General features: G+C 38.7%; 1 protein-coding gene across 3 annotated transcripts in view; it reads left to right on the forward strand.

The window, feature by feature from the left end:
* Positions 1-4,364: 4,364 nt before the first annotated feature.
* Positions 4,365-15,324, forward strand: part of CSMD3 (CUB and Sushi multiple domains 3) — a 1,632,969-nt gene continuing 1,622,009 nt past the window's right edge. For all 3 annotated transcript variants that reach the window (XM_072603249.1, XM_072603250.1, XM_072603251.1), the window contains exon 1: positions 4,365-4,885. In XM_072603249.1, coding sequence (XP_072459350.1) covers positions 4,708-4,885 — 178 coding nt within the window. In that variant the 5' untranslated portion in view covers positions 4,365-4,707. The remainder of the gene's footprint in view (positions 4,886-15,324) is intronic.

Genomic DNA, 15,324 nt, shown 5'->3' on the forward strand with positions numbered 1-15,324 from the left:
TCTTGTAGCATAATCCATCACAACACAGCAGAATTATAGCAATTTCCATCATAGTCATTTATCACAAATTTATAGATTAAATATCAAAGTTCAGATGGGTTTTGAAGGAAAAAGGTGTTTGTTTGTTTATTTTAAATAGAGTTTTTATCCCTCTAAATGCAAAGGAAGATGGGGATGTCTACTTGTGCTGTGTGTGTCTGGGGTGGAGATGTCTTATTTGTGTTTGTAATATGCTTATTCTAAACTAAGTCATTCATATTGGTATTGGTACTCTAAGACTAAATTGTAACAAAATACTTTAGATTCTATATACTTATTAACAAACTCTTACTAATCTATAGGTCCTCACTGAAAAAAAATATTCACACTAAACCATGATTGATTTCCTGCATCTTGAACTATATATAACTTTCAGCCCTTGCTGCATTGTAAATGACACAATCACTGTCCTTTAGTATTTACCCTGTAAAGATGTATTCTCACCTTAAAATAAAAAGACCTGTCCACTTTTAAAATTGATCTAAAAGGTTTTTCTTCACACCTAAAAGTACACTAATTTTATTTTCTTTCTTTTGCTCAAATTTCTATGTTACTACCTCTGAATGCCGATGAGACAAAAAATTTGGAACCACATTAGGTAGTTTTTGGAAGGGGTAAATTTCTTTATCAAATATCTGTACTGCCAGAATTACTTTGTTTTTAGGTTTAATGGTGTCTTGGAGTACACCTTCACCTGGAACTTTCAATTTTAAACATCAATCCATTTTTTATCTAAAGTCTTCAAAAACTCTTGACAGTATGTCATCATCATGACTGACATAATGATCCTTGCCAAATCATTTTCATCCTTGACCTATATGCAAAAGATCAATAGACTGGAGTGTGCCAGAAAGAAAAGGAGAAGGAGAGAGAGAACAAGAGTGAGAGAGATAGAGGCAGAGAAAGATAGACAGAGGCACAGAGAAAAATAGAGACAGAGAGATAAAGAGAAAAAGATAGAGAGACAGAAGGAGAAGGCAAAAAGGAAAGAAGGATGGAAGGAAGGGAGAAAGGAAGAAAGGAGGGAAGGAAGGAAGGAGGGAAGGAAGGAAGGAAGGAAAGAAGAATTTGTTAAGGTTTTCTTTGTGTGTGTGTGTGTGTGTGTGTCTATAGTTTGCACTCATAATCACAAAATATTTGGAAAACTTTTTCTACAGTGTCATGAAGGGGGCAAAATCATAATTTGCTTTATTTGAATACTCCTATAATCAATAATATAGAAATCATTTACTAGTATTTCCCATTACCTACTTCCAAGTGTGTGTTCCCCCACCCAATTGTAGATATCAATGTGTCTCCTTTGGGAGATGGTATTAACCTAGAAATCCTTTTTCCTAGTTGGTGTTAATGTATTTCTAGAATGACTTCTGAGATCTTCCCAGCAGAGTAGAATCTTTAGCATGACAGACAGAGTGTGAGCCAGCAGTCAGCACATAGAACGAAATGTCACCACTCCTGGGGTTTTCTTCCCAGCCCTGCTGGTGACCTTGTACGTGACACCACATCTCACCATGCCTTAATTTTCCCATCTGTAAAACATGAAGAAAACGTTGTTAACTGTTCTGACAGCAGGGTTGTTAGGTAGAGGGGGAAATTGTTTGTGAAGTATTTATCACTCTAGAAATTACTTGGAAAGTCTAATGATTTCTGGCAGATCTTAAATAGTGGCATTTTCAGTGAAGATATGGACAGAGAGCATTTTAGAAAAGCAGAATAGATGGAGTTATTAGAGTGCTGCACTGGGAGTCAGGAAGACTCCTCTTCCTGAGTTCAAATCTGGCCCCAGACATTCACTAGTCATGTGACCCTGGGCAAGTCACTTAACCCTATTTGCCTCAGTTTCTTCATCTGTATAATAAGCTAGAGAAATAAATGGCAATCTACTTTTCCAAGAAAACCTCAAATGGTTTCACTAAAAATCAGCCATGATTGAAAAACAACTCAACAACAAGAAACGGAGTCTCACTTTTAAAATATAAAGAGACTTTTAACTCTTTTTGTACACCTTTAGCAATTTGTTAAAATCTATGAAGCATTTCTCAGGGAAAAATAATGGGTTTAGCCTACTTTCAAAACTGAAGGAAATGCCACATTTCAGTTTAAAATTAACAAAAAGAAAGATGTATTTTTTTCTCATTCAAGTCAGACCTCTTGAAATTATCCATGGACACCTCCAGATCCCTGGACTGCAGGTAAATAAGACAGACTAGAGGTGGCGTTTTGCCCTCATTTAGGATATCTCTAATTTTTGGCACATGGTAACACACTCTTTTATATTTTTTTCTTACATTTAGGACTATAAATATAAAATTTTAAAACGTGCAATTTAAAAAGTAAGAGAATTAAATTCAGGAACTCATTTTCTTTTTATTTAGTTCTTCAGAAAGATGACTGACTTCTCCATCACAAGGTAAAAGCAATTTTGTGGAACTTTTTCATTAGGTTGAAGGACCTGTTTGAGTCTAACTTTTCTTTGACCTCAAGAGCAGCAACTCACGTTGACGTCAACTGAAATCAATTTCTGACTCTCTGCCGAGGTGCCTCAGCACCTAATGACGTTTTCATTGTCGATCCTCTCCTTTCTCATTCGGTCCCAACCTTGTGGCCCTGGGAAATCTGCATATGCAGACAGTAACCCTGCATATTGATGGCAAGAAGCAAATCTCAGTCCCAATAATCCCTGAAGGTGCCTGGATGTGTTTAATGAGGTCATTTAGTAGTATCCTGCTTCTGCTGCTGCTACAGATGCCTGTGGTGGGGGCGACAGGGAGGAGGAAAGAGCCATCTCTGCCCCAAACGTGTATGGCTTTTCGCACACACATTGCACAAACACGGTTACAAACACTTGCACATGCATGAAAATCTACACTCCCTTCATCCTTCAGAAATAGTAATATATACAAATAATCTCTCTCTCTCTCTCTCTCTCTCTCTCTCTCTCTCTCTCTCTCTCTCTCTCTCTCTCTCTCTCTCTCTCTCTCTCTCTCTCTCTCTCTCTCTCTCCCTCCCTCCCTCCCTCACCCTCCCCTTTCTCTCCTCCTGCCTCTCCCCTCCCATATACCGCCTTCTCTGCATCACACAATACAACATACTGAAAAGGCAAAATACCTACCTAGTACCCGCAATATCGAATCAAGCACGATCTCTCCACACACATACACAGCCTTCTTCGTAACATGCCTAGCTAGTTATAATATGCACAACATCCCTTGCAGAACAGAAGTCCCTTCAGACTGTCTTCTATTCCCCTCACACAGAACCCAGGCACAGGAGCTGTTGGGAGTAGCAGAAAGTAGGGAATAGAAACACAATTGAGCACAATGCCTGTGACCCTTCCTTTGCTACATGCCTTGTGTAAATCTCAGACACATGCTTCATCATTCTAATATCGGCAGAAGCGAATGCATTTACCTATTCCAGGCAAAGGGACTGCGGTTCTCTCCACCTCCCCCTGGTAGATGAGAATTTCCACAAAGGTCTGTCGGCTCCCTAGCCTACTTGGAAGGTCCAGCCTCATTGTTGGGACTGTGAAGGTGGGTTTCAGAAGCATACTTAGGCATTGGCATATTGGAGCAAAAATTCCACTCCCAGGGACGGTGCTACCCTACAGTGTTAAGGGGGAAGGAAAAAAATGGGGTTCCTCTTAGAAACAGAGTGGAATCGATGGTCTCCCAGGATCCAGTAGATGGCGCAAGTGCTCTTCTCTTGTAGGGCGTTAACCCTTCGGTCTGAGCATGAAGCTGCTAAGTGTAGAAGCATAGATGCATACATTTCTCGTTTTGAAAGAATTTCCCTCAATTTACATATTTGAGAGTACTTCAGAATTGATATAAATGAAATGGCTCCCTCTTACTATCTCAAATTATTCTTTATTTGCTGCTTAGGGGAGAACAAATGTGTAAGGGACAAGTATTTGTGAAAATGAGTTTTTCTCCTGCCCACCCTGGAATGAAATTGGGCCACACGTAAGAACATGGGTATATAGGTAAACATACACCCATCTAATGTATACAAGGCTCTGTGCAAAGCCAATCTTTTGTAATCTCTATTCTTAATCAATTCACAGTATAATGAATGCAAGCAGTCTGCCTTAAATATACTGCCAGTGGAATAGTGTCACAGGCTACATTAAGGATGGGGGCACTGAAACATAGAAATAGATATAGATAACCCTATGCATTTTGATGATAGTTTCTCAAAGAGCAAGCCGGTCCCTCTAATAAAGTATCCTTTTAATGATTTCTAGCATTAGCTTCTAGACTGTATTTCAGGCTGCAATGGAAATAGCACTAACGTTATTTCTCCGGCTGCTTTTACAGGCAGAATTGATCTTCTCTGGAAAAAAACAAGCCCCTTAATATCAAATATTGTTTGGAGTTTATTAGAGAGCGTCGCTGGTCTTCAAGATGCTTTCTGTTGGTTTCTGGCGATTGCTATAACAAGTGAGAATTGTGGTAGATTTGTGTTGAGGGGAAAAATGCATAAGAAAAGACAAAATCCAGAGTAGCTGAGACTCTGTGCCCCCGTTGGAGAGATGGTTGAGTCCTCGTCAAGGTTGCTGTGGTATCCCAGAAACACCATTCACTCTGAGCTGTGACCGCGCACCAACAACAGCAACAACTCCACTGCGCCTGGCCAAGGAATAGGAATTAGGAGCTCACGAATAATATGAAAGGGATCTGCAAAGGGGAAATCCGTGCAAAGGAATCAAAATCGAGGGACTTTGAGAAAAGAGGATGTATTAAATGCTGCCGACTCGATTTCATTCTGGTGAAGAAAATGGGGATTAAAAGTGGATTTACGTTTTGGAACCTCGTCTTTTTATTGATGATTTCATGTGTGAAAGGTAGGTTTGATTTCAGGGGTCTCCTCTTTTGATCTGAGGTGTTCTGAGTTGTCTTCTGGAAATAGATCTGCATATTACTTTGCCATTCGGACTAATGATGAGGATGATAATGATAACAACAATAAAAATAATAAAGAACGCGTTGATTCACGGCTCTATTCTCAGTTAGGAAATGCATTTGCTTGCCAGGCTTGGCGTTCAATGCAGTGATTGAGCCCGAGCTCAATAAATATTCTTGCAGTATGCTCAAACGAATACGTGAGTTGGTTCGTATAGCCTCTAACTAGTGGATATTCAAGCAGAATCCCACTGCAAGACTTTTTTTAGGGAGGAATACTACCTTTATTTCTACTCAAATAGATAAATATTGTAGCCTTGGTGGAATATTGATACTAAAGACACTACTGTAATTCCTTTAACCCATTCAGTGGGGAAAGTTAGGGAGGTGCACTGTATGTACACTATATGATCTAAAAGGCATTAGGGAGCTATGACTCAAAACTCAAGAATTCTATAGGGACACATAGGTAGATAGGATGGATAGATAGATGATAGATAGATAGATAGATAGATAGATAGATAGATAGATAGATAGATAGATTTGCATGAATCTGTGCATTCTCTATATGCGTGTCCCTATGGATGAATGGAAGGGTGTAGAACAGCTGCACTGGGACCTTGCAGAAGGGTTGGGCAAAGATAAATCTTTCAAAAACATGAAATGCCATAGAGTGCAGAGGTCGACCCTTTGGGGGAGAAATAAAGGTAGAAAGAAAGTCATCATCTGACGAACAAAATAAATAAATAAATGAAAGACCTCCAGAAAGTCTCCTGTTCAGACAGGTAGAAGTGAATGTCACATGCACGTCGGAGAGGTGGAAATGTAAAATGTCATGTAAAGCAGCAGGGATGCAGGGAACATTGGGGAGCAAGTGAAAGGGATCTCCATGAAATAGGCAGGGGAAGAAATGAACCAGAAAGCCTCATTCTACAACTTCACACGAACCCTGCTGTCTATTAATTGCTGTAAGAAATACTCTTGAGGTGTTTATGACTAATGATGAATTTTGGATGGATTACCTCCTCCTCCTCCTTCTCCTCCTCCTCCTCCTCCTCCTCCTCCTCCTCCTCCTCCTCCTCCTCCTCCTCCTCCTCCTCCTCCTCCTCCTCCTCCTCCTCCTCCTCCTCCTCCTCTTCCTCCTCCACAGAGCAGCTCGAATAGCCACTATCGATCTCAGTTTTTTTTTTTTTTTTTTGGCCGGGGGGGGGGGGGGGGGGGCAGGTGGATCCAGTTTTAAATCTCGGTTTTTGCATAGACACACAGAGGTTGTCAACACAAACTGCATGTTCCTTCCTTTTTAGAGGGGGTGACTCTCTGAACTGCAATCTGGCTCCGTCTTTATGAAACAGTTTATTGTACAGCTTGCAGCTGGTTGTCCTCACACAGAAAGCAGTGCATTTGCATTCCATGGAAATAATAATTCATGTTTCAAAGGAGTGGGAGGGCTACCTTGTGCTATTTTATCTTGACACTATATTCAGTGATAGGTAATATAGCTAGGGTTTTTTTTTTTTAATATTCTTAATGCAATGGAGCTTTTTCTGTCTCTATGTGTAAGCAAAATGCTCTCTAATCCTCAGCTTGCATTAAAGCATATTTTGGCAAGAGTCTTTCAGATCCAAGCCAATACATAGAGAACATGCTCATCACCTTAGAACTCCAGTCTTCTGAATAAAACGTGTTTCTGGTTGCACCGGACCATGTTACGGTTGTCTGCTCGACGTATTAGGATCTTAGTATTAATGTTTAGTTTGCCTGCCACAAGGTTAGTTTAATAGATGTCTCTGAAGCTCCTTAGGAGACGGGTGTTTTGTAAGTAAGAGTCGCGTGGAGGCAGCATCCTATAGAATTAAAGAACTAGGTTGTCTCTCCTTGGGAAAAGATGACCACGGGTTAACTGCAAGTTTTTGTGGTACCTGTTGAGTGAAAAACATTTTGGGGGCGGAAGAATAGGGAGGTGGGGCGGGGGAGTATCGGAGCGGGAAGCGCAGGCAAGCCTGACAGGATACCAAGCTGCGCTGACTGCAAGTATAGTATTGTAACCCGCACTTACCGTATGTTCTGAATGAGAGGCGCCAAAAAATTGAATGAAGTGTTAATTTTCTGTGACATGAAAATCTGACCTTCCTTGCCTCTAGACATTATATATATATATATATATATATATATATATATATATATATATATATATATACATATATTATTTTTTAAATAAATAAAAAGCATTCTATTCCATTCTTGAAGGGGCATGGAGTGTATGGAAAGAGAGCACTCTCTCCTTTGGTACCTTCCAGAAAGGATGGTCTCTTGTTAACAGGAGGTATTTTTTAAGTGCTCTATTTTCGGTGATAGAGATCTCTTCCAAGGCCACTTTCACTTTTATCAGTCTCAGAAACGGTCTCTTTATACATTTTTTTTAAGGACGTATCTATGTGCCTCAAATTCCTTCTCCTTGGTATCAAACTCCTAGGTACTTTCTCTCAGGGCCCTGCTGATTTTGTCTGCTTTCCTTTTTGAGTATTGTTCTCAAGGGTTTGCCTTGCTAGCCTTGAAACACAGAATCCCAGACTGGATTAAGCCCTACTTTTCAAATTCGCTATGTCTCTGTCTCTCTGTCTCTGTCTTTCTCTGTCTCTCTCTGTCTCTGTCTCTGTCTCTCTGTCTCTGTCTCTCTGTCTCTCTGTCTCTCTCTCTCTCTCTCTCTCTCTCTCTCTCTCTCTCTCTGTCTCTCTCTCTGTCTCTCTGTCTCTCTCTCTCTCCTCTCTCCCTCTCTCTTTCTCTCTGTTTTGTTTTGTTTTCATTTGGCTAGACTATTTCTGTTTGGCCGTCAGATTTTATACTAAGGGCACTTCTTATAGTCCCTGGATGCATTCCAGTTTCTAAGATCTAAAAACCCCTAAGAGTTAGCAGAAAGAAAGGCACCTGACATTTGAGAATCTTCCCAGTAATTTCTTACCTATATAATTTCATACTCTGAAATGTACATTACACAGCCATTTCAGAGACTTATGCAAAACGCCATTGCCTGCAAGGTAGAACTGTGATCAATATCAGTCCTGCTGGGGAAAGATTAAAATGAGTAGACATTCAGATGAAATGTGGGTTTTATAGGAATGTACATAAAATATATATATGGATATACACATATATTCTTCATGTATATACAAGTACTTGTAGGATTTTAATCTGTTCATTTGTTTCACACATTTGTTGAACTGTCAACCTGATCTTCCTCCTAGAATATTTAAGGTACACCTGAGGGAAGGAGGAGGTCAAGGGAGGAGAGGAAGGAGATATTTGGAGTCAGCAAGCCCTTTGAACCCCTGCTGCCCAAGGAGGCTGCAGTCTATCTGCTTCATCTAGAAAAGGGCTGTGCTTCTATCTTAGAGGTACCACTACCTACCTTCGGTCTATATATACATGCACAAAGGGAGTGCTTTCCCACGCTCCTTCCCTAGGGATATGAACGAAAAGAAAGTGTAGCTGAGCTGAGAAAGATATAAACAAGCCGAGTCTAGTAGGAGGTGAGAAGGAAAAAAAATGTCTTCCTCTTTCCCCTTCTTAGCTCCATTTCCCCAGCTGTGTGGCTGGCTAGCGCACACGCCCCAGGCTTTCCTGAGTCCGAGGGTGTCTCCGTAGCTTAGACCATGCTGCCCGATGTGTGTACACCGCTCTCTTAAACTGGAAGGCGATGGAATTCCTGCGAATCCTGGCCACCAGCAGCCAGGGGCCTGCCACAGCATCCCAACCCTTCCCCTAGTCCTCCAACCTCTCATTATCAAAGCAGGAAGAGGGAGGAGGCGGAGGGGGGAGGAAGGGGCGTCTAAGTCTCGGAAAATCGCTCAAAGCCACTGCAGTCATTAGCACATCTTTACAAATCACCGCCGTTATCTCTTCCTGGGGAGTTCCTCTCTGGTGCTGCTGCCGCGCGCTTTCCTACAGAGACCCAGGCCGGTACTGTGCCCGCACACAGGCGCACCACATCTTCTAGTAACACTGGTGGATAGAAACATTCCGGTTTTGAAGTACAAGGTCCCGAGTTCAAATTCTTCCTCTGTAACTCCCTACGCGTGACCTTGTACAAATTACCTAACACCTCTAGATTTCATTTTTCTCTTTTGTGTAACGAGAGGTTGAATTAAATAGCCTCTGAGATCTCTGCCAGTTCTAGATATGTGATCAATTAAGCTGACTGGAGCATAGGGTTGGAACTGGAAAATGTTATAGAAGCAATTTAGTCTAATGGCTTTGTTTTACAGATAAGGATACTAAAGCTCAGAAGGGTTGACTAACCTTCCTTAGTCATATAGTAAGGAAATGTCAAAGGTAGGATTTGAACTCACTATTCCTGACTCCAGGTAGGCACTCCTTTAATTTAAGCTCCACCATTGGGGGGTGGGGGGCATTTTAGATAGATAGATAGATAGATAGATAGATAGATAGATAGATAGATAGATAGATAGATAAATAGATATAGATTCACAAAGAAGCATACACCAATGCACACACATGCATGTTTCAAAATTGATATCGTGATTTAAACACCACCATGGATCTGTCCAGTACTTGTATTTTGGTCTTTATATGTTGGTGGAAGCCAGGATCTGGTCTCATTGCTTCCCCAGACTTACAAAAAGATTGTGTCCTGCATTCTTTTTTTTTTTTTTAATTTCCTCCTAAAGCATATGTCCATTTATTCCTGAAGCATCTTTCCCTGAACTTTTAATCGATTGACTCTAGGGTTAAACTGATGGAGGACACCGCCTCTGCTGATGTCTCTGTAGGGGAGCGGAGGTTAGGTTGAGTTGACACAGAGGAGACTCTGAAAGAAGCGAGTGTCTGCGTGGGTGTGCCCCCGAGGCGGAAGCGGTTGGGCCGGTAACAGTAGGTTAATGTTTCTCCGGAGTCCAGATGGTTACTGTTACTGCTGCCGCCGCTGCTACTATATCCAGTAAGGGCTTTTAGAAAGAGAAGGGGCTATCCTCACAACTCTCAGGCTCTCCTTCAACCAGACAACTTCTCTTTCCATGTGCACAGTCATAGCCGCGAGATGCTCTAGAACTTTGAAAACATGTCTGGCAAGTGGGGGAGAGAAGAATGAAGGAGGAAAAACGAGGGGAATGAAGGAACTGAGGCCTCGGACCATCTCTTTCCAGCTCATTTTTGCGGAAATGAGAAAGTCGAAAGTCCCCATTGAATACTTGGAGATCCTTCTGGGGAAGGTGGGAAGAAAGTCAAACATCAGAGTGTGTTCTGAAGCTCCTGGAGAGGCGCTCTCCAGGCGAGTAGCAGCTGCTGTCTGAAAGCAATGCCCTCTCTGGAATTGCAGCGAGTTACAGAATAATAATGAAGCACAGCTATTCCAGTTTAATAATAATAATTAGCATTCTCTTCCTCATTGTTATTATTGGAGGTGATTTTTTTTTTCCTATAAAAATTATGCTCCCTTGGGGGAAGGGACATCGGTTGTGGCTGACAGGTCTTTCCAAAGTATCTGATTACAAAAATAAGACCGTGGAAGAACTCCCCTTACCAACCAGTGGCTAGCATTTCCGGGGCTAGTACCTTGGGGTGGGGGTTGGGATGCAGATTTCTGTCTTTTAATCCATTTTTATGAGTGGACTTTTATAGAACTTCATTTTCCAGAATTTGTGAGTTCCCTGGTAGTAGCATCAGCAGCCTTTGCAAGAATACTTGAACAGAAATGCAGGGCAGTAATTTCAGTGTCCTTTCATTGTTACTTTGAATAATGAGAACCAAGACAGAACTCAGTTATGAAGAAGATGGAAAGGGGGAATGTTTTAAGGAGTCAATAAATTCAGATTGCCATGCATATGGATAATATCTAAATGTGTGTAACTCAAACTCAATATATACACATGTGTACATAAAAATATATCACACATATGCACACATACACACATATGCCCCCCATGTGTCAATAAAGTTGTTGTTGTTGAGTTTTTGTTTTGTTTTGTTTGGGTTTACCAAACTGTGCCTGTGGGTGTGTAGTATGTTTGCATTTTCACAGTTGTGCTCATTAATCCAGAATTCAGCATTTTCTATCTTGGAAAAAGTGAGTGTAATTGTATTGGTAGAGGCATACATGTCTCAGATGTGGCTTGAGTAGCCTGATTTTTCATTGGCCTTCCCCACAAGGGAACTCAGAGATAACTAATCTATGTTGTTTCCTTCACCAAACCTTTAGAGAGAAGGTAAGGACATTTGTCTCTTGACAAGGCACATGTTCTTTTGAAAATCCTTTGTATGATTGATAAGGAATCTCATTCCTTACTTTTAGGCATGTGTATGCAAAAAGATAAAAATGTCTTCCCTATCAATGAAATTAAGGCAGCAAACAATGTATCATATCACTTAAATTATATGTGTAATTGTATTTTTTTCTTTCTATAGAATTATATTTGATGGGCTGTGACCAGAGATTTAACTGATGACTTCTATGGTTGTTATTCTCTACTTTTATATAAAAGCTTATAATGTAATATTATATTATAGTATAATTGTATAGCTATTGTACTATAATAGCTAGCATAGTAAAACCCCATCTTTGTGGATTAAATGATTAATGGATTAAGATGGGATAGCACTTTATAACACATGTCCTTATGAAAACCTTTTTTTAAAAGTTGAAGGAACATTTAAAATTATGTAGTCCACTCAGAGTATGTGAGGGAAAAGAAACAGGACTAAGGAAATTTACATCTTGGAGGAATATTGATAAATAGTAATGTCCAAGGAAAGAAGACATGGGTATTGAAGAGTGTCTGCTTTGTCTCATATAATAATGACTTAAAGGAACGAGATTGTTTAATCTACATAAGAGGAGGTTTAGAAGGTAAAGGATAGCCATCTTCAAATATATAAATGACTGTCATATGGAAGATGAATCTTATTTAATTTGCTTAGTCCACAGGGCAAAACTAGGAATAATGAAAAGTTTCAAAAAACAAATTTAGGCTTGATTCCAGGAAAAACTCATTAACAGTTAGTGCTATACATAATTGGAAAAGGCTGCCTTTGATAGGTATAATCACCCCTCACCACATTCCCATAACATCGTTAAGTAGAAACTAGATGACCACTTGTGAAGGGTGTTATAGAAGGATTCTTGTTCAGATATGAGTTGGAATATATGATCTTTGACGTTGTTTGCATCTCTGTCATTCTGTATACTTTAATTTTTTAATTAAAGTATACTTTAAGAAGCAGATCTGGGATCACAACAGAATCATCCTTATGTTCAATTCAATGAGACTTCTCTATCCCTCTAGACCCTTAGTTCACTTGACAGTGGGCCCATAGTTCTTTCAACTATGTCACATCAACTTTACCAACATATTTATTTTTTTAGAAAACTAATGTAAAAATTTCAATTACAAAAGAGATATGGTGAATAATATTTATAGGATAATATTTTATAACCAGTCTATATAAACTGTCCAACAATGTATGTTTATTCCATGTAAATGGAAAAGGAGTTTCATTTATTTACTAAGACACGAATGACAAAGAAAATATTTTAAAATGAAATTGTGAAATGTTTAATTCTCCTGCGAATGTTCTAAGGATAAATCACTGCTGATCTTCAACAAATGAAAATCTTTTCCTTTAATGTCTTATCTCTTCATGTAAGCAAGCTCACCATCATACTAAAATTTCATATAGAACATTATAAGAATCATATCATGTGAGAGAATTGAGATAATTCAGTTAAACACATTTTATATTACTTTATTTCTATACATGTTTTATTCATGCATATTTTCTCAGTTATATTTTAAGAAGTTGTATGTCATCAGTTCTTTCTAGTTCAGTATTATCTTCACTTTAAATAATGAGTCCACTGGCCAAATGTATAAATTTTATACACCTTTCTTCTATAAAATTTTTCCATAGACTCCATAGTCTCATAATATTCTCATCGTGAAATATCATAAGAATGCAGGAGCACATTAAAGGAGAGATAATAGCTCAACAAAATACATGGCTTTAAAGCTAAATTCAGTTTTAATTAAACATTAATGCTTTTAAGAACCCCTGTAAGACACTTCAGTGAGGGTTTCAAAGTGAATATAAGAAGAATTTATTTAATAGAAAGGAGTTGAAGCATTTTACAATGTAGTAAAAAAATTCACCAATGTACTAGACTATCTCATCTGGAAGCTGAATGAGTGTAAAATGAGAACTATTTAAGATCACAGACTCTTGGAGGTCAGAGATAGCAGGTTTTCCTTTATTTTATTCTGGTGGACAATGCAGTATTTTTTAATAAAAAAAAACTTCAATATTATGAAGTCAAAAAAGACAGTACTCAATTGTTAAATTTTGCCTTTAAAAACAGTACCCCAGTGCATGGAGAGGTATAACTGAATACTGATTATGTAAAACTGGATATGTGTTTACATGACAGGGCCTAGCCTTTATGTCAAGAAGGCAACAGGCTCAGGTCCTTCTTCTGACACATCTTAGCTGTGTGAAGATGGGTAGGTCACTTTATCTCTCATTGCTTCAGGCAGATCTCTAAAATAATCATTGAACACTAGTTGCTAGTACTTCATTTATGGAAGGAATTTCCTAAGAGTCACCTGCACTTCAGAAATCTGAGGAGTAGACTATATAGATTTGCATAAGGATATGTAAATATATGATAAACATGTATCTTTGTCTGCAAGTATGTATACTTATATATCATTATATCAATAGAGCAATGATAAAATGGGTGTTGATGTATTTTAAAATATAGATTATTTCATGTGAAGAATGAAATTATTATCCATTAAAAAAATCTTCATATGTGTAATTCAGCAAACCAGTGTACAAGTTTTCCTCTGACACATACTGTAACAGAGTTAATGGGGGAAGGAGGAAGCAGTGGAAGTCTGCTGTAGCACAGAAAGAAAGGAAGAAAGAAATAAAGAATGGTCATTGATTGTTCATAAATTTTATATGCATAGAAGAGAATAGAATGAAAGCCTAAAAATATCATGGTCAAACAATAAAGTGCCTTTAACTGTTACCTTTGAATTTTTAGACTTAAAAAGGAAAGCAGACCATATGTAAGAGAGATTCAGAGGTTCCTTTGCAATCAGTTTTTTATTCTATTCTACTTTACACATAGAAATGATCATTTTATTTGGTATCTGTTAGGTTTTTAAAAATAAGATTGCCAGAGTTAGAATCATAAGATTTTTAAATTGGATCATACCCAGATATCTTCAATCCTGATTATTTTATTGAGTACATCACTCTACTCTCATAACATTAAATAGGACACTAGTATAATATTTTTTCAACATAGACCAGAATCTTAAAGAATGGACAAGAGCAGATGAGTTATAATCTGCATTATTGCAGGGAATATCCATATAGATATAGAGATGGAAGGCTGATATTACAGAGCCATTGCAACATGAAGAATATTATCTCCATAACAGATAGAAATCATTCTCATTGATTGGCCAACAATAGCTCAGAGTGAGTGTAAACGGCAATTGCTTCTATTTTGACCAGAAATTCTGAGGGTCTTCCCTCCCATACTGATTTTTTTTTTAGCTAGGTAGGAGATCATTCTTTGCCTCATTACTTACCTAGCCTTAATCACTGAATGGGCATTTCCTGAGTTGAATTGAGACCTGGGAAAGACCTTAGCTTAAAAAGGTCAAGATCTCCCACTGAATGCTGGATCTTCTCCAGTTGTCCTGATTTACATCTTGCCATTGGACCCAAATGACTCCAGAGGAGAAAGTGAGGCTGGTGACTTTGCACAGCCCTCCCTCACTTAAATCCAATTCCCTTGCAAGTCATGGCATGACCTTCCTGATGCCATGGTCCTCTTCTAAAATGTAGGACAAACAATATCAGCAAAATCTTTATTAAGAGTGTTTAGCACAGATCCTAGCACATAGTAAATATTTAATAATGCTTTTCAGATTTATTCATTTATACATATGTATATATGAAAGAATGAATGAATACATGTTCATATTTAGTATAGAACTATGATTTCATTGATGAAATGAAATCATTGGGGGAAAAATGCCCCTCCTTTGACCAATTCAGATTTGCAGCTGTTCTGTAATTTATATTTTTAGAAATTTGCCTGGAGCACTGAGAATTTATGTGCCTTTCCTAGGATCATGCAGCTGGTATGGTAGGCTTTGACCCCAAGCTTTCATAATTGGTCTGCTTTAACAATGATAATAATAAAGGCAAAGATTTAAATGCTTAAAAATAAAAGTTCTTTCTCATCTATTTTAATTATTTTATATTCATTAAGGTAGATATTATGCTTATTCTGGAGCATAATTTAAATGAGTTGCACAGAGACAAAGTGAGTCACCTATTCAGGGCTCCACAG

The sequence above is a fragment of the Notamacropus eugenii genome, chromosome 4 (genome assembly GCF_028372415.1).
Source record: "Notamacropus eugenii isolate mMacEug1 chromosome 4, mMacEug1.pri_v2, whole genome shotgun sequence".
In the NCBI taxonomy this organism is placed as follows: Eukaryota; Metazoa; Chordata; class Mammalia; order Diprotodontia; family Macropodidae; genus Notamacropus; species Notamacropus eugenii.